Source organism: Opisthocomus hoazin, chromosome 19, assembly GCF_030867145.1.
Source record: "Opisthocomus hoazin isolate bOpiHoa1 chromosome 19, bOpiHoa1.hap1, whole genome shotgun sequence".
Lineage (NCBI taxonomy): Eukaryota > Metazoa > Chordata > Aves > Opisthocomiformes > Opisthocomidae > Opisthocomus > Opisthocomus hoazin.
The window spans coordinates 16,242,113-16,268,074 of NC_134432.1; the positions used below are offsets into that span (position 1 = coordinate 16,242,113).

The 25,962-nt window shown below is 50.7% G+C and overlaps 1 protein-coding gene across 1 annotated transcript in view; it reads left to right on the forward strand.

Moving 5' to 3' along the window:
* The first annotated feature begins 9,223 nt into the window (after positions 1–9,223).
* LOC142363650 (carboxyl-terminal PDZ ligand of neuronal nitric oxide synthase protein-like) overlaps positions 9,224–25,962 on the forward strand; it is a 40,653-nt gene continuing 23,914 nt past the window's right edge. The window contains exons 1-2 of the mRNA XM_075439647.1: positions 9,224–9,398; positions 13,823–13,894. Coding sequence (XP_075295762.1) covers positions 9,294–9,398; positions 13,823–13,894 — 177 coding nt within the window. The 5' untranslated portion in view covers positions 9,224–9,293. The remainder of the gene's footprint in view (positions 9,399–13,822; positions 13,895–25,962) is intronic.

The following is a 25,962-nucleotide window of genomic DNA, read 5'->3' on the forward strand; positions in this document are numbered from 1 at the left end:
TTTGGGAGCGGGCAGGGCCGCCCAACCCCTTCCGGGGAGGCCATTTCGGGGCGCGGGGCGGGGCCAGGCGGGGCGGCCATCTTGGAAGCGGGCGGCGCCAGGCGGGAAATCGGCGACGCGGGGCGTCGCCGCCTCAGGCCGTTGGCCTGGATCCGTGGCTGCAGCCGCTGCCTTCGCGGCGAAAGCCCCGCCCGCGTGGCTTGGGAATTACGATCCGTTCCTCATGGCGTGGCGGAGCGGTTGCCCTGCGAGGCAGGGGGGCCTGGTGCCGTTACTGCGAGACAAAGCCCCGCTTCTCTGCCTCAGGCCTCACCACGGCGCAGCGCCGGAGTTACCTCACCCTTCTCCAGGAACGACCGCCTTGATGTCCTGGGCTAACGTCCACTGCGTTGTTATCATAGAGGCCCTGACATAACTGAAGGAGCTAGTGTTTTGTATAAAGGCCTTTGTGCAATTAGAATAATGGGAGTTTGTTGGTTTTACTTAGAAGAAGGGTTGGTGTTCCCTCTGAATCAGGGAGCTGACCTTGGAGATGAGAACACCCTGAGAAGACTGCTTGTTAGCACTTAGCTAGTTTGGGCTGGTTCTGGCAGAAAAGCTGTCTCCAAAAGTAACCTGTCCTTTATTATAATACATTATAATACTAAGAATCACACCCCTGGGGGAAAGACACCCAGACCCTTCCCCACTGAACATGCGCAGTGTGAAAATGCTGACCAAGTGTTAAGGCTAACGATGTAACCGATCAGTGGCGCGGGACTGCGCCAGAGGCTGAAACTTCCTGAGAAGAAATTGTGTAAAGATTGATGTCTTTTGTGAATCGGGTGTGCTAGTTTTATCTAGCATCCCAACTTGTGCAACTTCGTAATGAATCAATATCTCGTCCCAGTGTGTGAGATTGGTCATTGCACACCGGGAACGAACTCACACTTCCGCGACAACAGTATGGTTTGATTAGCTTCTGTATTTTCTTGAATTATTTTTAATCAAAGCCACCCGGAAAGCCTGTGCTGTGGTGTGTGGCCTCCCCTCGGAGGGGCAGGTCGGCCGCAGGGCCCTTCGCCCTTCGCTGGCAGCGTCTCCCGGGCTGGGTGTTTGCACGCTCCGCTCAGCGTCGCACAGCCCCAGCTGCCAGAGCCGCTTCAGTCGCTGCGTTTCAAACACGTTGGCTGCGTTGCCCGAGTGAGTGAAACACACAGCAAGAAAACAGGAGAACCATTTTACAGTGTCGGTAACGGGATGGATAGTCTCGCCAGCAGTGACGTGAGTCCCTCACAAGGTTAGTTAAGAGGCAATGAAATTGAGAGCACGCAAGCAAACGGCCGTTGTCTGGAGAGGAGCAAACCCCGCGATTTCGGGCGTTCAGAGGGCGGCAGGCGGGCGGTGGCACCCAGAGAGACCCGCGCTGGCGGCGTGAGTCTGGGTGTCCAGGCGAGACTTGGGGAGGGGGGATGAGGGCAGGAGTCATGGGGTTTCTGGGGGAAGGAGCTGTCGCTGGAGTTGTGCTGATACAGAGCAGGCGCAGGCCTGAAACAGGACATCAGAAGAAATCGTTTCAGTGAAAGCAAAATTTAAGTAAATGCAACAAAACTTTGGACTTGCCATTAGCTGCAAGTTAAAATAAAACGGTTGTGTCAAGACTAAGCTCCTGACTGTGGAACTCCTCAGACCAGGAGCAGATATGAATGTGTCTTTTACCCTGCTGGATCAGGCTTTAGGAACACCTGGATTAATCTCTCGTCCTCACCTCGCATGCTCCCTGGTATTTTACAGAAGCCAAGACCTGAGACGCAGTGTGCCAGTACGTGTGATTCTGTACGTGTGGGCCCTTTCCCACAAGTCAGTAGCAGTTTATAAAGAAAGTTTAATCGCCAAGATACCGTCTTATTTCAACAGCAAACTAGAGCTTCACCTGCAATCCTAACACTGCCTATATTTTCTCAGTGCATTACCTATCTTCTGCCATTTACCCCTGCAGGCAACAAAGACACTAATTAATTAATTAATTACAGCATTGTATCTTAGAATGTGAAGTGATCAGCAAGGCTGGGGTCACGTAGCTCGCTCTTGGTTGTGCTCAGGTTGCTATTAAATGATGTACGTTATTTATGGCTGTGACAATTCTTAATTAAAACCTTGGGAGCCTTTCCCTGTGCCAGCGGGAGCTCGGAGGCGCCTGTGGCTTTGGCAAGGCTGATCTGGCCGGGTGTCCATCACCGAAGGGCACAGCCTGGTTGTCTCACCAACCACCACCCGATGTTGGTGTCTGCCAGCTGGGGTGTGATTTAAAATGGTGACCTGACTCTGACCGTCTCTCATTTTACTGCCGGCCCCCCGGATGAACGTTTTTTGAACATACATTAGAGATTTATCATCACCAATGTCAGCAGTGCTGAAGGAATCAGGGAAATAGTTCAGATAGGCCAAGGCACTGAGAGGCTTTGGAGCGTGGGAAATACCAAACAAAATGATCGCAAAGGAGAAATATTTTTATATCTAATTACTGTATATCCATATTTCTTACAAGCTAATAATGCACTAGTTGTTTCTCCACCAAAGAAGCTGTAACACATCAGATACCTGGTTTGCGCTGTATTGTATGGATAAAACCTTCATTTCATGTTGAGATAAATAGAGATGGTCTGTAGTGTGCTGCATGAAGTCAGACTGTACATGGTATTCAGGTACTGCAGGGTAGGGGAGTAAAGTATAGGTTGAGTAGTAATAAGTTAGCAAGGTAATGCAGAAGGAGAGTGTATCCCGCTGAATACTGCAAGCTGGATCTAGCAGCAGGACAGAAAAAACATGAAACTGTAGATCATCTGTCCCCTGTGAGAAGAGGGGAAATATAAAGTTCCTGTGAGCTCTTAAACACAAGGTTATTTCCCAAGAAATAAGAACAAATTGTTACTATCTTGTGATAACAGGTGAACAAGAGTGTGTATTCCATCTAGGAGAACTGTACGTCTGCGAGACTGTGCTGGGAAAAACATCAGTGAATTTTTTTTCTGAATTATCTTCCTGTGTCACAGAGGCGAAGGTGTCTGTAGGGAGGACAGAACAAAGCGTGCTGTCCTGCACAGGAGGGAATTTGGCAGAGTATTGGTACGCAGGTATGTCTATCGGCACGGTATCACATACCTTCAAGAGAGAGTTCAGTTCCAGCCTCACAGTGTTTTGGCCTATTAAGAGCCCTGGTCTGACTCCTAATGTTCCTGTACTTCTATCAGTTAAATTCAGGGTGTCAAATATAGCAGAGGTGCTAGTCTAATTTTATGGGAATGGGGAAGGACACTGTTTGTACAGTATTTTACTCATCTCTTAGGCCAACAACTTAACTCTCATTTACCCTAAGTCATAACTTACTGGGTCTTCATACCATGCCATGGTTACCCTGTCGTTTGTGTGTGCGCAGACACGCCTTCCCATGATGTGCGTAGGTAACTGCAGCTCCAAGGACGAGCCTGGTAATAAAGCAATTCTACAGATGCAGACCGCTGATGGGTAACGTACTGGAATATCACTGCAGAGATTGTCCTCTTTCCCTGAACTGTGCTGGCAGGTACTCTGCACGTATCTGCAGGAATATGCTCACTGCAGACCAAACGCTAAGAATTACACTTTCCCAGACAGTTTCACATCACAATAACGTGCTGATCCAAGCAGCTCGTACCGAAGGTGAACTGCACTGCCAACTCGTGGTATACAGAAATCATGAGTCAGACATGCAAACTCATCAAGCTTATGAGTTTAATAAGTAACATTTTTCTTAAAAAATAGATTGACTAGTAAGCTTTTTGATTACTGAGTCTGGATGAAAATTTCTAGCTTTTATCTAGTATCATAAGCCCAGGGAGGTTGTGGAGTCTCCTTCTCTGGAGATATTCAAGACCCGCCTGGACAAGGTCCTCTACAGCCTACTGTAGGTGACCCTGCTTCGGCAGGAGGGTTGGACTAGATGACCCACAGAGGTCCCTTCCAACCCCTACTATTCTGTGATTCTGTGATTCTTTTCTATATTTTTCAAGAGATAGCCAAGACAAGGAAAACATTAAGTAGCATATAATTTGCAAAAAAATAACCTACAATCTTTTTAAAATACCATATAAAACTGGCCTCCCGCCAGTGGCAAAATAAGAATTATTTGCAGAAATACTTTAATGTACCATTCTGAAAAAGAACACATTCCTCAAGCTATGATTAAAAAAAAAAAATTACTCATGAAGAATTATCCATCCGTATCTGAATAGTTCCTTTTGCAGTTATGGTGAGTGTCTTCTGACGGTTGTACTTTCACAAATCAATAAGAAAGCAATGCTTTATAAAATGAAAAGTCAGAAGAAAACACGTCTAGAAAAGAGACTCCACTTGGAAAACATCAGTGGTGGTGTTATGCTTCAGACCAGGCTTAAATCTGCATACATCAACCTATGCTTCCGATGTTTGTGTTAGACCACTGAAGATTGTGGTTGACCTACATATGCAAACAAAACATTTGCTGCGTACTTGGGGTGGGGGGATTTGCATGGTAGAAGATGATGAAAATATACATAATTGTGGATGACATTTTTCATTGCCGTGTCCTGCTGCAGAGAACTTTGGAACTGGCCATGCATGAAAGAGGCTTGCGATCCTAATGGGCAGCTTGCCTGGCTGTGCTGCTAAGCTGAACCTTCAAGACATTAAGCTTCTGTTTCTTCTTGAGCAACATGAATCTGGTATAATCATCTAACCAAGCAGACCCTGGACTTGCAGAGGACATGTATGGCACTAACTGAGGGGGCTGAAACAACGACAGCTCCACATGTCACGTCTGAGTTGATGTCACGTGGCAGCTTCAGAGACTCGCTTAAAGATTTTGCTTGAGAGTTTTCTCTGTTTTTGTCAAATCCCCAGTATAACAGAGAGCAACATTACACAGTTTCAGTCAACAGTACCTAATTTGTCTATTCTTGCCTCCATATTTCATCACACAGTAGCATTTCTAGGACAGGGTTGGTGCCCCCAGGCTTACCTGGTTAAACAAAGAGTTCAGTTTTATCACCTAGTGATTGTGAGCGATAGAGAGTTATCTGATGTAAAGCAAACAAGAGGAACTGCAGGTCAAAACATTTCTGAACCACTTCATCCATCTTTATTTTGGTAATTTACCTATACAGAAAAGTTTGGATTTGACAATGGTTGGGGTTTCTGATTTGTTCCCATTTTTTTTTCTGTTAAATGCAAGCCGAAGATCAATTCATGTAAATGCAGGTTGGGCAGTTACATGGTGGGGAATATAAATCTTTACCTCCCTTTGCTTCCAGATACTTTTTTTCACTAGGGGAGAGCACAGCTTCCTAGAACAACAGAGGGAAAACCACATCCATAACCCTCTGACCTTGCAGTAGCTTTGTATGGTAGCGTTTCATGGTTGCGGAGAACTCCTGACATGCTGTTCCCCTTAAGTCTGCATCTTAACTTTTGATCGCCGACTGTCTTAAGACACCAAGAAAAGCCAACAGATTTTGCTGTGTAGTAATACTGCTTAATTTTGCTTCCTTGAGTAGAGAGAGCAATTGCAAGGGAAGTAGAATGTGTCTGAAATTTTGGAAATCCAACTGCAATATAAATTTTTTTGCCTCCACTAGCAGAGCAGGTTATTCCTGTAACATGCTGTCCTCCCCTTCCCCCACATCAGCTCATCCTGCTCTGTAGGAGGAGGGGACAGAAGCTGCTTGTTAGTTTTAGGCATAAAACCAACTCCCAAACTCTGAAATGACTATTATATATAACTGAGATAAAATGCAAAGTCATTGGAGATAGTGAAAGGTTTGATTGCTTTGATGCACGCCCCAGAGGATTCACCGGCGTTCATCTTTCCGTCCTGTAAAGCCATCAGGAAGTCAGGGAAGTCCCCTTGGTCTTAACTGATGAAACTTTACGGCAGTAACTGCTGTTTCTCATTAACTAGGAGTTGGGCATACTTTGCTTCATTCTGCCACTTTATTACACGTGTACAGAAACATGCTGCTTTCAAGCAAGCACACATCTCCTGAAGCATGGCAAGTGAATTCAGCTGCTAAATCTCAGACAGATGTCCACGGGCACGCTGCGAGTCCGCTAGCATGACAGCACACCAGAGACTTTGCTCTAAAAATTGCCCCACCATAAGTAAGTATTAATAATGTTGATAAAGTCGCATGACAAAAGCAGATCTGCTAAGATCGTAAGCACGCACAGATGTCTCAGATCTTACACGTATGATATGGAAGTGATTTCCTGTAACGGAGGTTTTGTCTGCCATTACTGGATGTCTGCCTGGTTGGTCTTGCTATGTCACATTGTATTTATCATTTAAAATCTTTGCAGCTCTGCTGTGCAGAAATAAGTGCTTAAAATGTTAGCAGAAGGGAGGAAAATTCCTTGGCATTGAGACCAGGTCTCCTTTGGAAGGCACGCAGTGCCTCTGCGACTCCTTTATCTGAGCGGTGAAGGTGGGTTTGGAAGAAACCTGAGAGGATCAGACGGGAGCAACAGCTACCCTCCCTGCAAACCAGCTGACTGAAGAACGCTGCAGATCACAGCCACTACCCGATTCACACCACATTCGAGGTCTCTGCAGAAAATGAAGCTGTGTAGGAAGAGGGGCTTCCATGCAGAGTAAATGTCAATGCAGACAGAAACGTGCATCCACGTGAGAGAAAGAGAAGGAAAGGCATCTTGGTAGCCTGCGCCTGAAAAAAGAAAGCTGATACAAACCTGTTCTCTGCAAAAACACTTGAAGCTGTGAGCCAAGAAGCTGTCTGTGGTGCTTCACTCCTACTGTGTTCAGAGAAATGGGACTTTCTATGTGTGTTTTGCACATCAAAGGAATAACTAGCTTAGTACCTCCATCTGATGCAAACACCCACTATGAAGTTTGGCTAACTGTTCGCCTCAAGAAGCGGTAATGCTAGTAGGGGTTTGTTCATACTAAATCCGTGACGACGTACTGTGTAACTGCTAAATTCCACTTATTTTCCCAGTTTTGTTATCCAGAAGCAAAGGCATACAGCTTTCTTACCTGCAATGGAGTCAAAGAATTTTCTTTTCCCAACAAACAAACTGGAAAGTTACCAGCTTTTGAAGTCTAGCAGCCTTCAAACGCAGTTCTCAAACACGGATCCAAACCATTGACCTTAGAAGAGCTAAGCCCTATGAGAAGTTCACAGAAGTTAATGAACATGGAATATTAAACGCCTCCATTCAATTGTGATCTAACACAGTCTGGCACCACGAGCTTTATTAAATCACAGTTGCCTTATTTTTCTCAGGATTCCCATGAGATTTTTTTTTCCCCCTACCTAAAGGATTTTATAACCTGCGGGATACTGGAGAGCACCAGAATGGAAATAAAAAGACCATTCTTGTTATTTCATCCTGGTTTTTTATCAGATTAAAAAATGTAACTAATCCAAGTGAAGTCCACATGCTCCAACTTACATCGGAATGCTCCGGTGGCAACGGGAGGGCAATGAGGAGGAGCTTTCAGCAGCTCAGCACCGTGACAGGTTCATGCACGCCTCCGATAAAAGGCAGTATTGCAGAATCAGTGTAGACACTCACTGGCAGTGGCTGCGTTCGGTTTTTTCTCCTGACTAGCTGAGTTTTGCTGGCGTTGGCATCAAAGGAAGCACAAGCACAGGGTGGCTGGGTGGCATCTCCTCCTCTTTGGTCTTAGGAGAACCAAAGGACTGAATCTTGCTCAGTCAGTCCAAGGACATTGGCACACAAAATCTAGGTTATTCATTCAGGTCAACAGATATTTTTTAAATCAAGATTCCTACAAGATAAGTGCCATGAAATGCCGTAAGTACGCACTAAACAACAGCACAAGGACCACACAAAAAATCACCAGCGAAGAACGAAACTGATGAATCTGCAGGTGAGATGTGCACCTAGAGTAGCACATTGCACAGAAACCGATCTATGTGTTCACATACCCGAAACAAAACGCATTTTGAGTTATGCTGTATAAAAGAGGGATTAGCATAAACATGCGAATATTTAAGTGGGAAGGTAACGCAACGTTATAACTTGGAAGAAACAAAAAGAAGCCTGTCTGGAAACTGAAAAACTTAGCAAAGAGAGGAGGCTGACCACAGAACCCAGCCCAGCCCAAGTCCCAGAATGAGCCGCTAATACCACAGAATACTCGAACATGTAGGGTCACAGTCGGTGAACCAATGTTAATTCTTGGGGCTTTTTCTCCCTCTCTTAATTATAAGTTTCTGGATTTTTGGCTCTAGCCCATCTCCCACTGACTTGCAAGTACTCGGCGATGCCAACAAACTCGAGATGATTACGCTTCTGAGAGGGAGACAGGGCCCAGAGGGGCTGTGGAGTCTCCTTCTCTGGAGATATTCCAGCCCCGCCTGGACGCGGTGCTGTGCAGCCTGCTCTGGGTGACCCTGCTTGGGCAGGGGGTTGGGCTGGGTGACCCACAGAGGGCCCTGCCAACCCCGAACATTCTGTGGTTCTGCGAGTTGTGCACTGTCTGCCTGTGGCCAAAACCTTCTCTTGCTGATGTGAGAGCCACAAGCAGGGTGGTGTCCAGCAAGCATCCCGCTGGGGATTGTTTTGCGTGACCAGAAGTTATAACTGATCACTCGGCAGTTCGTCCTGGGGAGCCCAGGTGAGACCAGCCGGAGCACGTATGAGCCTGCACCCCTCGGGTTCCACACGGTTCACGTCTCTGATCATTCCTGCGAAGGGCAAAGAGCACGGCTGGACTCACGGCCAGAACACGAGCCCTGGCTCTCGCCATCAGAGCTGCGTGTGCCTCCGCGCCCGGCCCGGAGCCGTGCTGCGAGCTGAGCCGCGCGGGCACCCCCGAGCGGCACCCCCAGGGCCCGCCTGCGCGCCAGCGGTGCCTCCCCACCGCGACGGAGCTGGAAGGGGAGAACACCCCGAGCGCGCCGGGACAGCGGCCACATCCCGCGCCCCACGCGGGCCCCCCGCGCCGGGTCACGCAGCCCTGCTCCCGGCCGGCTCTCACCGGGCGCCCGGGGACGCCCAGACGGCGGGGCCGCTCCCCGGAGTGACCGGACCGGGCCGGGCCGGGCCGGGGCGGGGCCAGTCGCCCCGCCCCCCGCATCACGTGAGGGAACTTCGGGCCAATGGCGCGGCGGCGGGGGCCGGAGCCCCGCGCGCACCCGCGGACGCTCATTCAAAACGCGGCCGGGCTCGGGCGGCGGCGGCCCCGTCCCGGTGCCGCGGGGCTGCGCGGGGCCGGGGGGGATGCCCGGCGCGGCCCGAGGCCGCCCGCCGCCATGCCGGTGAAGAACCGGTACAACCTGGTGGACGATGGCTGCGACTCCCGCGTCCCGCTGCACAACGAGGAGGCCTTCCAGCACGGCATCCACTTCCAGGCCAAGGTGAGCCCCGGCCGCGCTCCCCCAGCCCCGGGGGGGGGGTGTGTGTGTGTGTCCTCGCCCGGCAGGCCCCGGGGGCTTCGGCGGAGGCTTCCCCGGGCGGGCTCCCCCCGCTCCGCCCTCGCCTGTTGCAGCCCGGGCGCGGAGTCCCCGCGAGCTGGGGGCGCTGGGTCGGCCGCTGCCACCCGCGGGGCCTGCGCTGGCCTCGGGGCCTGCCGTGCCCCCCCCCCCCCGGCGGGTTGCTCCTGCGCTGTGGAAATGCCCCTGCCCATGGGACTGTGCGCCGGGTCTGGGGAATTTGACAGAAAACCCCAATAAATTACGAAAGCCTTGCATCTAATTATCACAGTCAAACAGGTTCTTGCTCCTCTCCTAGTATTTTTTCAGCGGTTTAATCCTTAGAAGCCGCCTTGTGCGCTTCGTTTGGGAGCTGACCTGGAAAGACCCCTCCTGATGGCACAGCGGGCACTGCCTGTGCCCCTGACACCCGTCTGTGCCAGGTCTGGTGCCCGTCCTGTCCCCACCGGGCAGGGCCCCGCTCCCACGGCGGCCGGGTGACGGCTCTCTATTCCCCTGGAAACCAGCACGCTGCTATGGGCTGCGTAAAAACCATACTAGTGCCTCATTCTGTCAGACTGGTCCCTGGATGGAAAGCTGGGGCAGGCAAGCTCTGCGTTTAAACACACGCAGTCTCCAGGTCTCAAAGAAATACTGATACTGTCAGAAATCTTGTATTGGTGACGGCGAACGGCCTGGCAGCGCAGCATCGCTCTGAGAAAGTGACTCCATGGGAATTGACATTCCGTGGACAGCGCGGGGAAGGGGTTTGTAATTCAGCTGACAAGAGCTGCATTCTGCTGGAGCAACTCTAGGGTTCCCTTCCCCTCTTTGCAGGTGGCCTAACAGATTAGAAATGGAATTCATGCCTGCTGTCTCCTGAGCTGGAGAGAAGGGGCATATATATTCAAATAAAGCTTTGAAATGTGGATTTTGTGTGGTTTGGTTTTCCTGCTGAAACAACTGTAAGATTTAAGGAGGATCTAGGATGGATCTGAACTGACAGTTGATCATGTATATTAAAAATCTCCCTTCCATATGGGAGAAAAATTATTAATATTTGATTTCTTCTTTTACATTAACATTTGCTATGCCACAGGCAGTGCTGAGGAGAAAAATCCTCATTTTGATTTTTAGAAGATGTGAAGCAACTGTACCTTTAACCGAGTGCAATGGGCTGCTTCAGATTGACAGCCTCAGCCATCCAGAGCTATTCAGAGAGTGGATAAGGCGCTGCAGGATGTGTGGGTCTGAGGTGGGGTTTGCATTACCTTAGTAACGTGCCTGCTCGGTCCTGCTCTAAAGTCTGTCTGTGCCAGTTTGGACGCTGGCTGTGGGCACATCAGTCAGCTGCAGCGCTGACGATGCCGGGGCTGTGACTGGCTGCCTGGTGTCTCGCACCAGCCGGGCTGCCTGACCACATTCAGTCTCTAATCTCCACATACCAAACCGCCTTTCTTGCCCTGTAATCTTCAGGGACAAACTTCAGGCGGTCACTGCTTGGAGCTGCTTGTGGACAGGTGGCTGTTTGTGCAAAGCTTTGTGAGGTGGCAGGGCTCTGCGTGGGAGCGTGAGCACCCAAACTCTGCAGCAAGGCCCAAGCTGGGAGCTTGGGAGAATGGCTTCTGGCTCAGCAGCCACCAGCTCTGCTCCTGCCACCAGCTCTGCTCCTGCCCCCACCTCTTAATTTATCGTTGGTAGCATGGCCTGTTCCCCACTGCAGCTCTGTTGCTCGCAGACAAAAGGCCAGCTGGCTGCGCTGATCTGCGTTACCTGTGACTGTACCGACAGCCACCGCGGAGCGGGGACGGAGGTGCCTGCAAACCAAAGCGACCACAGAGCTGGAGCGACGCAGATGTGGCCTCGCCACAGGGGCAGAGGGAAACCCTGGCTCTGCTGCTCCCTGCCCTGCTGCCCTCGAGCTCTCGTGGGCTGAGCGGTTTGACTCTCCTGTGGTTTACCAAAGGCTATAGCTGAACTTACTGCTCTTAAAAATGCCATTTTGCAAAGGCGTTTACAGAAGCATCAGAAAAGCCAAATGACCTTTCAGATTGCTTGCGGTGTTTATTTCAAGGCAGATGAAAGAGCAGTAAATAGCGAGCCTGGAGAACTCATCCCTGAAAGCCCTATTAAGTAGTTTTCCAAAATAAAACCCATTTCAAGCTGCAAGCATAGCAGCAGAGAAATAAAACCAGAACTATGTCAGTGACAGTGGTAGCTCTGGGGAAAGTATTTTGTCTGTTCACATGTGTATTATCACCCTGAATGTTTGCAGGGACCTCCTGATTAGCTGCCCTTTCTCCCCCTCCCCTCTTGCAAAAAAACCCCACAGCCTGGAAGTGCACACTCACAACCCAGACTCAACTCGGGAACCAAATGCTCTTGAGCAGGGGGCTGAGCTTTGTCAACTGCCCTCTGCCCCCCTCTAACCTGCCCGCGGAGATGGGCTGTGCTACACGAGGGAGCCCACAGACCCCACCAGGAACCCCCCGGTGCCCAGTCCAGCACCCTGCCCTCGGCTGCCAGCACCACACTGGTACCTGCCCGTGCGGGCTGCTCGCCCTCCCACTCGGGTGGCATTTTTCTTGCCCTCACCAACGTGCCCTTGACGTGCTATTCTTTCCTCAGAGCTGTCAGCCACACCACTTCACATTAATGGCATTTTGCTCCACAACAAGTGACTGCGTAGGACACTGCGTGTGCTCCTCATTCCCGAGGCTGAGCTGGCAGCTTCGTGCCATCCCTGCTTCGTGGCAGCGCTCCCGTGCCACGTGTGCTGCCACAGGTACCACCGTGCTGCAGCAGCGGCTGCACAGAGTCTGCTTTGGCACACAACCGTTACAACCCAGCGTAAGGGGCGAGTACAGGCAGCACACAGGAGGGAAAAACCACCAGCAGCAGGAAGCTGTCTGCCTGCAGGTCTTCCCTAAGAACCCGCGCAGCGTCAGCCGCATCCCGACGTCGCGCGTGAGAGAACAGGCAGCCGGCGTGCCGAGCGGTGTAGGTGCGGCGAAGCGGTGCAGGCGGAGGTGCTGGGAGCCCGCCGTCTGCCCGCATCTCAGCCCCCGAGTAAGGGGCCCTGCTGGGGCTGATGCTGACACCGAAATGCAGACGCTGGATGCCAGGGGCAGCCGCTGTCGCGCTGGTGTAAGCTCAGCCAAGCAGCTTGTTTAGAACTGCAGCTCCTTACGCAGAGTGAAAACCAGCCGGTGTGGGACCCAGCAGTGTGCCCTGGCTGCCAAGAAAGCCAATGGGATCCTGGGGTGCATCAAGAAGAGTGTGGCCAGCAGGACGAGGGAGGTTCTCCTTCCCCTCTACACTGCCCTGGTGAGGCCTCATCTGGAGTACTGTGTCCAGTTCTGGGCTCCCCAGTTCAAGAAAGATGAAGAGCTACTGGAGAGAGTCCAGCGGAGGGCTACGAGGATGGTGAGGGGACTGGAGCATCTCCACTACGAGGAGAGGTTGAGGGAACTGGGCTTGTTCAGCCTGAAGAAGAGAAGGCTGCGAGGGGACCTTACAAATGCCTACAAATATCTGAAGGGTGGGTGTCAGGAGGATGGGGCCAAGCTCTTTTCAGTGGTGCCCAGTGACAGGACAAGGGGCAATGGGCACAAACTGAGGCACAGGAAGTTCCGTCTGAACATGAGGAAGAACTTCTTCCCTCTGAGGGTGACGGAGCCCTGGCCCAGGCTGCCCAGGGAGGTTGTGGAGTCTCCTTCTCTGGAGATATTCAAGACCCGCCTGGACAAGGTCCTGTGCAGCCTGCTGTAGGTGACCCTGCTTCGTCAGGGGGGTTGGACTAGATGACCCACAGAGGGCCCTTCCAACCCCTACTATTCTGTGATTCTGTGACCCAGGTTTGAGTGGGTTTACCAGGATTCTGCAGACAGCAGAGCTGGTCCAACCAAGCAGGGACAACGGTGTCCAGAGGGAGGATGTCCAGGCTGAAAAGTTAGGCCAGAATTACGAGCCTTTTCCAGGAAAGCTAGGTGTTGCACATCCTGGCACTCTTACGTGCTTTTAGCTTTGAGTCTTTTAAAAGCAGGCGTAGTGAGGAACGACAAAGGATGGACAGTCCCATTTTCAGACCCACGGGATCACGACTTGATCAGCAACAGACATCGCCCTGCAAAGCGCCAGTAAAGGCGCATCCGGAATCTGAACGAGGGCAGAAGCTCACACCCAACCTTAGAAATCCATGAACTTCTCCCTGACTTTGATAATATTATCCACAACTGATATTCCTATCAGGTCCTGGGTCAAGAGGGTCTAACCAGCAGGGACCAAGTTAATGAGATGCTGTTTTAAAGAAGCCTACACCATTAACTTGTGCGTTACTTGACAGCCTATCTCACTCTTCTGTCTTTCAGTACATCGGCAGCTTGGACGTACCCAGGCCCAACAGCCGCGTGGAGATTGTGGCAGCCATGAGGAGGATTCGGGTAAGTTCAAAAGAGCTACAAGATCCCACATGGAGTAAAAGGTTACATTCACTGGAGTAACTTGGTTGCAGTGCACCGTTCTGCATTCCGCCCTGCTCCCCCCCCCTTGCTCTCTGGAGCTCAAATCTCAGCACTGTCGGGATTGTAACATGCTCCTCCAGAAATTCCCAAATCATGAGGACAGACCTGTCCCCTGCTCTTTGCAAAGGGATCAGTTAACAAGACTCAAACGTAAAACCCTGGTCTGTGCTGAGCAGGAATGGGGATTCTCCTTGAACCCGAGAGATTCATTTAGCCTGTTTGGGGTTTTTTGTGTGTGAAAAATGAGATGTACACGATCTGCTCCATAAAAGCACTCAAATTCATTGATAGTTCCAAATATATTATGTTATTATATACTGAAATATCAGTGGCCTGACAGATGTTAGGGATGTAAGTCCCATCAGACTGGACTTTGTGGATTCTGCTGCTCATGGAATAATTTGCTGCTTTCCTTCCATCCTCCGATACAGTTTTACAGTTCCTGTTTCTCATCATCAAGTCTGCGCTCTTCCTCCTCTAGCCCTTTATTCTTCAGAACACCCTGTAAACAGTCACCAGATTTAGCTACGACTAGCAGGTGGCTAGCTTACATCTGCTTCACGTACAACCAGTTCAAGAGTGTCTGCCCCCAAAGGCAGGGCAGCTGTTGTGCCTGGCTGAAGTTTTGCAGGGGTCTTAATTCTGAGGCTGTTCGTATGTCTCACATAAGCTGAAGCAGGTTTGAGAATCTTCCACTTAAAGCTTTGAAGGGATTATCTTATTTCTCCCCTTCCCCCCACGGTGTTTAACCATCTAATTTTCATTTAGAATAGCGCTTTTTAAACTTAGCCTGTAACTGGCTGGGGAGCTGATGTATTCATCTCCAGCCAGGCTCAGAAATGACAGTCCCCTGCTCAGACTATTAGCACAGCTCTTGCTCAGAACCCAGTGCAGCAGCAGTCTAAATTGCCTGGTTATTTGTGGAGCAGGTGAACATCTATATGAAGCAAAGGCAATAGGTGAGGACCACAGGGGCAGTTTAGATGCTGGGGTAACTATCCGTAGTTTTTGGTCTGAGTCAATGTTTAGCATCAGCTTTGACACTGCACTTCTGCTGATCTTTGACTGGGTAACACCCTTGCAAGAAAAAGCAGACAGTATTTTAATATCAGTTTCTAGAAAGTGTTGCGTTCTGTTTTCACACCTGCTATTGCCACGATGGTGTCTAGCTCAGAGTCTTGGCAGGGCAGTAACGTGCTTGAGTGCTACATGACGCGTATAAGAAACCACTCTGATTCATGGATGCCATCAGTTAATCTTATCACACAATATTTTTAAAGTAGGCATCCTGTATTCTATTCTGGGTTTTTAATCTTGGAAGCCCTTTCCAAAAAGGGAGGGCTTCCCTTTTCATGTGCATATTGTACAGCAGGATCTCATTCAGACACTTCCTGGCTGCTGAGCGGAAGATGCTCCTCTATTGAAGATAGTTAATTGGCACTGATCCTTAATTAGAGCATAAAGAATGAACTGGAAGGTCTTTGAAGAGAATTCTAGTGCATAGAGTACACAACCTAGGAACGGAGGGAAGATGGGGGTTATTTATGTAGCGTTCATTTGCATGCAGAGGCCTTGTCTGTACTAGAGTATTTTCCCATGGACTCTCAGCAGCACCAGTTGCAACTGGGAGGAAACACTGGGAGAAGCTATTGCTGGAAACTAGTATTTTGCTACCATCTTATTGTGAGTGGTAGTGCCTGTTTGCACTGCAAGAGCGAGAAGGCTGCTGCGGCCCTGCCAAGTGCTGGCAGGGGCACGTTGTGCTGAAGCTTTCATCCTTTGTGCGCTCCAGTGTTCCACTGGAATTCTCTACTGGAGCGGAAGAGAAAAGTCGCCCAGTACAAGCCCCAGCACAACATTTCCTATGCTGCTTTCTATGCCCTGCGACATGGGAGGAGGCAGCGTGAGCCATCCCTGGAGCAGTCGGTGACGGAGCCAGCCCGAAGCGCAGGCAGGCTGTTAGTCACTGCTTCTGCCACTCCAGAAGGCGACTGGGGAGGAGGAAGAGGAGTCACAGCCCTGTATTTTTCCAGGCTCTAACAGAGCTGGTTACTCCAGTTATTCATTAGTAAATTGATACAAGCTCTGAAACTGCCTTCCTACTACTGTGTGTGATTCTGGTCTCCAGTCTGTGGTTAGAAGCACTTGCCCCAGGCAAAAAAGCTTGAGCTACCTAGCACTCAAAGTTATCCTGAGAGTGTGGGGAGAGAGAGGGTGGTAAGAAAAGCAGCAACTCCAGGTGCTAAGTCTGCTCCTTGGCACCTGACTGTCCTGTGTTTTGGACTAGGCTTTTTTGCCAGTATGCCAGGGAGCCTGGGAGGAGTTCGGTGGTGTTCTCCACGCGTTAGCGGAGCAGTCTGCTTGCAGCCTTCGGGACACGCAGAGCACACAGGCTGCAGGACATTGCTCCCAGAGGGCCTCAAAATGACAGGTTTTAACATTGGTCTGCCGACATCGCCATCAGCTCTTTTGCAGTAGGTGTTTAAGATGCACTCTCATAGTAAAGCTTAAATCCCTATTCTTGACTGAATGGATGCTTGCAGAACTGCTGGCAATACTCCATTAGTCACACGCTAGACTCCCATTTCATAACAGACTGGATAACCTTGTCTCATCATGTTCTATGCTTCCACTGGAGGGAATGCAAATGCAATAGGTAGAACAGGGAAGCTGCTGTTCTTAGCCTCCCATTATGCAGAGCTAGACAACTTGAAGTTTGCTAATCCTCCCAGTGGATTATTAGCTGCATACAGCTGCCATGTTATTATATGATTGTCAGAGTTCAGACTAATCTCTGTACCTCCTCTTGCCCTGGCAGGGGAGGTGATGAAATTCGTTTGCTACTTGAATAAGCGCACTGTGCTGTGACAGGCGTGTCAGGCTGCCAGTTATGAGTCTGCCTCATCGCACAGCTCCGAGCGCCCGGCGCAGGCAGGCGCTCCCCACCTCCCGGGGAGCAGCAGCACGACCCGTCTGTCTCCGCCTGCCCGAGGCCATCCGCGGCTGGGTGTCTGGCAGCACCCACTCAAGCTCCTGCATTTGGAGTCAGCCTTCTGGTGGAGCTGGCTTTCTGCTGAAGTGGATTCATCTGCAGATACTTCAGCATTCTCAGCACTCTAGGGAGCTGATGTACAATACAAGATTTTTCTTCGTGTAGAAGTCAAGCAGCAGCTAACGTGAAGAATGTGAAAGTCCTTTGAGGGCCCAGATAGCCCCCTGATTCAGCAGGGTCGCCCTTGCCCTAGACACACTGCTCCTGGCTGCCTGTTGGTGAGCAACTACATGGCCAAGTTCTCCCCTTAGCCAGGTGAAGGCCCTCACTGAAGATGAGAGGAAAGATGATGTGGAGGCCGTGCAATACTGAAACAGCACCAGGAAAGCTTTGCTAAAGATGCCTATGGGTACAGGCCTAGGGGTAAAAATGAGTTTTGTAAAACAAAATGTTTTCTTGAAGCTCCTGGGGTGACTTTGTGAAAGGTTAATGTCACAACATGTCCTGTATCTGTTCCCCAGCTTCCACAGAGCTAACACTGGCCAGAGAGAAACAGTCAGCTGCTGCCTTCGCAGAGCAGCGCTGCCCTCAGTCCAGCACTTCACAGCCAGGCAAGCAGCCCTAGCGAAGTGCTGCTATTTTAAGTGGCAAGTTGTACAAGGACATGGTAGGAGTAACTGTCAAAGCCTGTCATCCCCACAGACAGCCTGCTGCCAGCAATTCCCCAAGTCGCTCCATTTAATTACCTTCAAGGCACAGAATCTGTTGCCCTGGGATTTGGATTTAAGATTCTACAAAGCCTAGAAATTTCAGGTCTGTTTGGAAGGTCTGGCTTGGACCTAGGCAGCTATTAACACTCAGAAAGCAGCCAGATGTTGGATTATTTAATCATCTCCTAAGGGAACAGCCAGCTGGTGCTGTGCCCCTCCAAGCACCAGGATGGACAAACAGGAGGCAGGCATCCAGACTAGTGTATTTCTTCTGTTACCTCCATATTTCTTAGGCTTAATTTAATCGAGAAGTCTTTTTCCCCAGAGACCAGCATACCAGAGAAGCAGAAACATTTATAAATCTTGACACAGGCTACATCAGAAATGCCCGAGTTCTCCTTGGCACGAGAACTGGGTTCTCACTTCAGCCTCCCTCTTTCCCTGATCACTCTTGCTGCATCCACGCTCTTAAGCGGAGCCTCAACGCGATGTGCTAGTGAGGAAGTGCAATATCACCACACTAGAAGTCATACTGACTGCCAAATATCAACTGGTAGTGTTGAAGTGTGACATGACACCAGTTTAAATCCGGATGAGCAGAAGTTACAGTCCTACAGTGCAGCACAGAACCTGCCTCTCCTGCACCCCGGCAGCTCCCAGTCCGATAGCTGGGCTGGCTTCATACGGCAGCCTACACTTAAAGCCATGCTGGGCTGTAAAGTGCAGTGGTTCAGGAGCAAATATGGATGTCATCCAACTGCTCTTGCTACAGAAGGAGAGGAACCAGGGGGACAGCAGACACAGGGCAGGGTGACTGCCTTCAGCCATCTCAGTTTAGTTTATCACTGCGTGGCAGACTTCAGAGATAGAGACGTTTAATAGACTTGTTCATGAGATTCTTCTAGAACACCGTTCCTTCCGTTTTCCCAGGCAGGCAGCCTTCTTAATACAGAAGGGCAGTTCACCAAGATAACCGCTGCGTAGATGCCTCTGATATATTCTGCCTATCAGCCCTTCCTCAGTTATTATGCTCGGAGCTATGTTCTTCTGCCAGCTTCATGTTAATCTGAGCTGGGGTTGTGATCAGTGCTAGGAAAAGACAGAAACTGAACTCCCAGCTGCTGGGCTCCTTGGTTAGTCTTTGCAGCCTCTCCCACTGTCATGAAGTATTTGGTCTGCTGCAGCTGAAGCACAGGCTTAGCTGTGGAAGCACAAGCTGTTGGAGCACTTGCCCCAGTATAGACCTCTGTAGCTGCATGCCAGGATCTGTTGTTGTTGGATGGGATCTGGTTTTGCTGCAGTTGCTCAAGGGCTTTTCCTTTCAGCCTCTTTGGAAGAGCATCCAAACACTCAGCTAATGACAGCCCTGGGCTGTGAAAGAAAAGAATCCTAACATCTTGAAATATTTCAGCAGTCTTCAGGCTGCTGGTGTGGACATTTCTTTAGTTCTCAGAATGCCATGCACCCTCCTTTCATTTACAGGAAGGTGCAGGAGAAACAGATGACAGTTGTTACATGGTTAAGAGTGTAAAACACAAGCATCTCGTGTGTCTGCTCTAAACTGCTAGCACACCCTGCGCCAGTTAAGGCCAGAGCAGATGGTGCTCAGTGGTTGTGGTGGTTACCATGTTGGTAACCAAGTCTCATTTACTAGATGCTTTACAGACAGGAGAGCTGGGCCACATCAGTTCACCCAAGGCCTTTGAATAAATATTGTCATACATAGTGACATTCACTAGGTCACGTGAGGAACAGTACAGCAGAAGCTGTACATGCTGCCATCGTGGGTCCCATCAACGTTTATACTGACAAGTGTACAGGCAGAGAGCAGACCTTGTGGGAGGGTGAGAGGAAGACTTCAGAGAGACGAGCTTCCCCAAGACTGTACGTTTCTCTTCCTCCTTCTCCCCCATACCAAAAGGAAAATGTATTTACCCCAAAGTATGCTCCAAGAGAGCGTCTTTTTCTAGGATACCTTCCCTGCTGCTCTGGAGAACCATGCAAGGGTTGCTTACACTGGTACATGTTAGACAGAGCCTGTAGCCTCACGGAGAGCGCAGTGGTTTTAGGCATGCAAACCAGGTACACGTGAGCATGTACAAACTTGCTCTGATACCTTTTGCAGAAAATCTGGTGTCAGTTTTGGCTCTTCTCCAAAGCAGAGGCCTAAAAAAGGCTCGTGCAACTTCACACAGACAGTACATGATCAGACTAAAGTCAATCCTCCTCAGCACAGCCTACAAGTCTGCCACAAAAATCCTGAGCAACTTGCACTAGAGACTTGGAAGGAGATTTACAGGCGATCGTGGATGGCTTTGTGTCCTCTGCCTACTCTCTGGACCTGTGTGTACTTCTGTCTCCCTGTCTGGCAGCCCACACACCTTTGCCTGCGACCTCACCTGCCATCTGCTTGCTTAGGGGAGGATACCGAGCAGCACAGCAAAGCTGCAGGCCCAGAGAACAGCCTCAGATCAGCAGGGTAAGAAAGCCAAGATTGGCTCAAGAGCCTCCAGAGCCGAGGGGATGGCTCGAGGCACCCATGCCATACAGCCCTGCTCCTCCCCAGGTGCCTGGCACCCCGAGCAGGGCTGCATCCCCTTACCCGACCCACCTGCAGGACTGCTCAGCTCCAGACACTGCAGCCTCAGAAGCACCAGTTACTCCCAGGGTCCCATCCATGACAGGCATCTGAGGCAGTTTAAGGTTTCTACCACACAAGATTAAGCTAATTGGTTTTACCTTTCCAGGCCCTGGCAAAATACAGCAAGTGTTTTCAGGATGGCAATTAAGTGTTAATTGTAGCTAAGTTTAGCCCTAATGCCTCATTAGTTTGTTTTCCTCTATTTGTTGCAGCTATAGCAGCCTCCTGCACAGGGATGGGGCTCAGGCTGGGCTTCCCAGGAGGCAGAGGAGTCCTGCAGTGTGCTCCGAGAGCCCTACCTGAGCCAGCCAGGAAGCCTCTTACCTCCTCCTGCCCAAGAGGAGGAGATCTGGGTGTGGAGACAGAGGCCCTTAGACCTGAACGCTCTAATTAGCACCTAGGCAGCAGCTCTGCTCTACTGAAAAGCATTTTACTGCTCTACACTGCAAATGTTTGGTTCCCACGGTCTGTTTGCTGGTCTTTAAGAAGATAATAGACCTGACAGTGTTTCTGTCCCTTGGGAAGGAAGCCACCTTGCATTAGGAGATGACAGCCACGTTACGGGTCTTACCTTTCTGCAGCACGGGTGCTGCCAGGATGCTGAGGAAGGAGGCAAACCCTCTAGCAGAAAGTCTGGCAAGAATCCCTTTCTCCAGGCAAAACAAGCGGCCTCAGCTCGAGAGCAGAGCTTCCTCTTGCAACAGGCAGAGCTGTAGAGCCACAACCTCCCAGCTGCTGCTCCTTACCCCACTCCCACCTCCAGCAAGGGCTTCCTCCCCTGCCACCCAGTTTATAGCCTCCCCCTTCCCAGTATGCCCTGCAGCCCTAATTAGCCAAAGTGCCAGGTGGGAGCATATCTCCCAGAGGTCTCTTGCTGTGAGTGTCCAAGGAAGGAGGAAGGCTGGGGTTGGAGGGATGGGTGATGCAGGTGCAGCTCCTTAGGCCTCTCTACACGTGGTCTCCAGTCCATGGTCACCTTGGCAGGCTCAAGTGTGTTTCATGAATATGCTGCCTTACTAGCCTTATAGGAGATTTAATTTTCCTAAACTGAAGAAATGGCTTTAAAAATGTGGAAGTTGCCCTCCTAGAAGAATTGAGTCTGTCTCAGACTAACCCAGTCTTGCTTCATCCAGTTTCTGCTCTTCGTGTATCATAATGCGAAGAGAAGCAGCTCTTCATGAGATGTTTTTCCAGCGGCGTCACGCGCAGTGTTTCTAGGCAGCGTTGTGGGGCTGTGGTGGAGAACTGGCTCTGCTCTGCTTGTACGTCTTGAGTGGGAGGAGAGGAATAAACACCTCTGAGATTACACGAGCATCCAGCCTGCTGCTCGCTGCTTGGGGATGTCTCGCCACGCCGCAGAGCGCTCCACTGTCTTATCATCTCCTGCAGGTTTCCACCCTGCTCATCTCCAACTCTAAATCACCCCTGGACTTCTTGCCACAGAATAATAATTAGTTATCTTCTGCCACTTAACTTCTGAGCTGAAATGAGTGGGGATTGGTCTAGCTGTGAATACAGGCCACTGCAACAGAAGACAGGTTAGAGGTCTTTCGGCAGCCACATGCTATGACCTGGTTTTTGCGAAGTGACTGGTGATTATAGATGCCTCGGTTCTTACACCCTGTTCAGAGGGTGCGCTGGGTATGATTGATAACAGATGGATGGAGGGATCAGTCAGTGAAATGTGCCATCTCTAAGCAACAGCGACCTTCTGATGCCTGCCTCAGAGTGCCGAAAACTGGATGGCTTCTCCAACGAGGGGGTGGAACTAGTGAGGCATGTTCATATTGTTTTGCATGAGAGTCATGATGGATAGGAGTTTAGTTGAAGGCTAATAAAAGCAGCAGTTAAACAGATAAAAGCTAAATTAAAATGTTAGTACTAAATAGAACAAGACAGAGCTTTTTGTCTCATGCTAAATCTTGGCAATGAGGCAGGTACCTTCTAAGTGTAAAATAAAGTGGCTTTAACAGTATTATCATTATATTACTGAAGCATTTGATTTCACTAGCTAAAATATCAGTGTATGAGATCTCTGCGAAGCCTTTATCTAGTTTGAAATAAAGTACCTTTTTCAACAATTAGGTTACTGGTTGTAGAGTATTACAGAGATGAAATATAATGGCTTTCAAATTACATCCTGGTGTAGAACAATCAGCCACGACTTAAAGCTGCTTCTTTATTGGTGTCTGGAAAAATGTAATGGAGGTGGCAACCGGAGTGGTAGCGAGCACATTGGGTTAGCTTGTTTTGTTGACGAGGAGGTGCCGTAATCTGGGTGACAACTGCGTGGGCAAGGGCACAGAGAGCGGGGTTGCCCGCGGCGTGGAGTGCTGCCGGTGGAGCCGAGACCCCCGCACGCAGCTAATGCGAGCGCACGCACCGGTTTCCAGCAGGGCAGGCTGGCGCGGCTCCGCAACAGCGACAGACCAGAACGGTTCATGAAAATACAAAGGCTGAAACCTGCCCCATGGGTGAAGCTATTTACATACAGGGAAAAATTAAAAAAAACCCCAGCCTGTAGCTGCGGTGTGACCTCATGCTTTGACCTCAGCCTTTCTGGTTCTTAGGTGAAGAGTGTGCACGCTGGACACGGGAGGAAGGCTAGACCTAGTGCCACAGCAGTGGGTGCCTTTGTAGCTTCTGTCTGAGTTTGTCCAGTGCAAGGGCCCTTTGTACTTCATGGGTCGGTGTTCTGAGGAGGGGGGACCCTGAGGCACCATGTCCACAAAGCAACATTCTGCCTAGTAAAAGGAAGATTTGCTAACCATAGCTTGGTTCTGCGCTTGCTTCCTTCGTTCTGCTTTTGCTCTGTGCTAAACGAGGCCTGAAGGCAAACAGGATCGGTGCTATTTAACATAGTACTTTGACAAGCCACTTCATGTTTTGGCCAAATAACTCTGTGATAAATGCACAGAATAAAAATCTTGAATGGGTCCCTGGCGGGAAGGATACTTTGATGAGGGAGCGTGGATTTTTCAAAGGCATTATGGAATGGTTTTCCTTCTTTCCTGCAGCAGTGGTTAGACATTCTCTAGATGGCCTTTCCCTGGGCCAGATGGGTGATATGGACTAATTGGCAACCACCTAACTGTTTCCAGCACACTGGTGTCCCTTCCCCCTTCCTCCGTCCGTCTGCCACTCCGCTGCCGCAGAGATGCTGCCGTGGGGTGGGTCTGCGGGCGGGGAGGGTGCCGACAGCACCGCAGGCTGGGGCCCCCCGTCACCCCGCTGCCTGCCCAGCCCACCCAGCGTACCCCGGGAGTCCCACCAAACCCTCGGAGCTCCAGGGTTTGCTTTCTAAAAACAAATAATTTCAGTCACGGGAAGGAGAACAGTGGGACGTGTTAAGACTCGACGCAGCGTGATGGAGGCCTAGGCGTTTACGGCTGGCTGCGGGAGGGCGTAAGGCACACGGTTACTCCCCAGGCACCTGGGCAGGACCGGCCCGAGTGCTGGTGTCTGCCGTCCACACCCGCTGCCTCTCCGAGCGCCCCGTACCTACCGCAGAGCCGCGTGCCGTTCATGAAGCACCAAGGTTCAGTGATCCCGAGCCATCATGGACCGGTTCCGTCCTGCTGCAGCCTGTGCTCCTGCTGTTAATGATTACGGGGCCGAAACTTCCAGCCCCGGCACATTTTCTTATTTTCATGTTGTTGCCCGCCCCGGGGCAGTGCTGGGCTCCCGCTCACCTTGCTTCCTTGCATCCAAGCCGAGGGCAGGAGAAGCTGTGAGCCAGGGCAGGGACCACTGTGGTTAATGATTGACTGGTACGTGAGCAGCACAGGTTGTGTTAATGCCCGCAGCATCACACCCAGCTGCTGACACCACCGCGACACCGGGAACGGGGAGCGGAACCGAGCATCAGCGGCTGCCGGTCACTGCTGAGCCGGGGGACAACAGCGTGTCGTAGCTGTATTTGCAGTGCGAGCAGGGCACACCGAGGTGGGCTCCCACTCTTTGTAGCTGGCTGTAACAAGTCCTTCATCTTTACTCACCCGTCCGTACACAGCTGAGGAGCCTGCAGACGGCTGACGAACAGATTATCCAGCAGCCTCTTGTCCAAGAGCCTGAAAGCCCAGCCCAGGCTGCCTGCCTCTGCCTTGGCACCTGGCTGTGATGCTCTGGTACAGTTTTGATGACAAGACCTCTGTGACAATAATTGCTGATACCATAAAACCCTCTTTATCCGTAATTCCCACTGTCTAAACCCAGGCTGTTTCTCTCGTCATGATTCACTAACCTCAGTAGCTCCCCTGAGGCTAACCAAGTCCTTGAACTGCTTAATATTCTGGAGTTTTGGAAATGACACAATTAGTGTTGAATTTTCTCTTATAGTAACCGTCTTGTTTCCAAGTTTGAGTAAGATTTTATGGACAATTTGAGTAGAATCCAGAGACCTTCCTTTAGATTTAGGGATTGCCACAAAGAAGGATTACCGTGATCTGCTGGCAATTTTATTAGCATGCAGTAATCTCTGACCAAGGACCTCTTGGCGAGAAGCAGCGTGGCAGCCGTGCTGCGCCTGGCTCTGCGCAGGTCTTCACATCGGGGGGTACCTGGGTGCCGCTGGGCCAGCCTGGCCGGAGAGGGCTGAGCTCCCTGCTGTCTTTGCTCCTGCTGTATTCCAGAAACGCACGTGATCCAAGAGCTCTTGGGCAGATTTCGAAAGATATTTGTGCCATGCGCATTGTTCAGAACAACCAAGATTCCTCTGAAGTCAACGGGAATTAGGAATTGTGCTTCAGAAGATCCCTCGTAACAGCTGCATCTGAACATCGGGCTGCCGGTTGGACTGAGGCGCAGGGTCCTTCAGCGCTGCACGCCACGTCTTTGCTGACGGACCTTACGCACGCAGTCCCCGCGGTGACTGACCCCCTCCACGCTCAGGGGCCTGTTCCTGGCTGGAATTGATATAGAATCATAGAAAGTTTGGGGTCGGAAGGGACCCGCAGAGGTCATCTAGTCCAACCCCCCCGCAGCGAGCAGGGACACCGCTAACGAGATCAGGGTGCTCAGAGCCCTGTCCAACCTGGTCTTGAATGTTTCCAGGGATGGGGCCTCCACCACCTCTCTGGGCAACCCGTTCCAGTGTTTCACCACCCTCATTGTAAAGAATTTCTTCCTTATATCCAGCCTAAACCTACCCTGTTTTAGTTTAAAACCATCACCCCTCGTCCTGTCACTGCTGTCTCTACTAAACAGATTGTCCCCATCTTTCCTATCGGCTCCCTTTAAGCACTGAAAGGCTGCAATCAGGTCTCCCCGCAGCCTTCTCTTCTCCAGGCTGAACAAGCCCAACTCTCTCAGCCTGTCCTCACAGGAGAGGTGCTCCAGCCCTCGGATCATTTTTGTAGCCCTCCTTTGGACCCACTCCAACAGTTCCACGTACTGCTGGTGCGTTCAGGTGCAGGCACCTCCTTGCTGTGCAGTGCTTGGAAGCCAGCTGTAAGGCACTGGGCTTTCTGTAAGAAACGTTTTCTCAGGGGGAACTGTTGGAGATCAACAGTATTGACACAGAAAAAGTCTCCTTGCCTGGGAATAAAGTAGATTATTTCAGTCCCTGGCTGTCGCAGACCAGTACATAGCAAAGCTGTTCATGAAACTTGCTGGCATTGAGAAGTGGAAAGGTTCAGCTGCACCC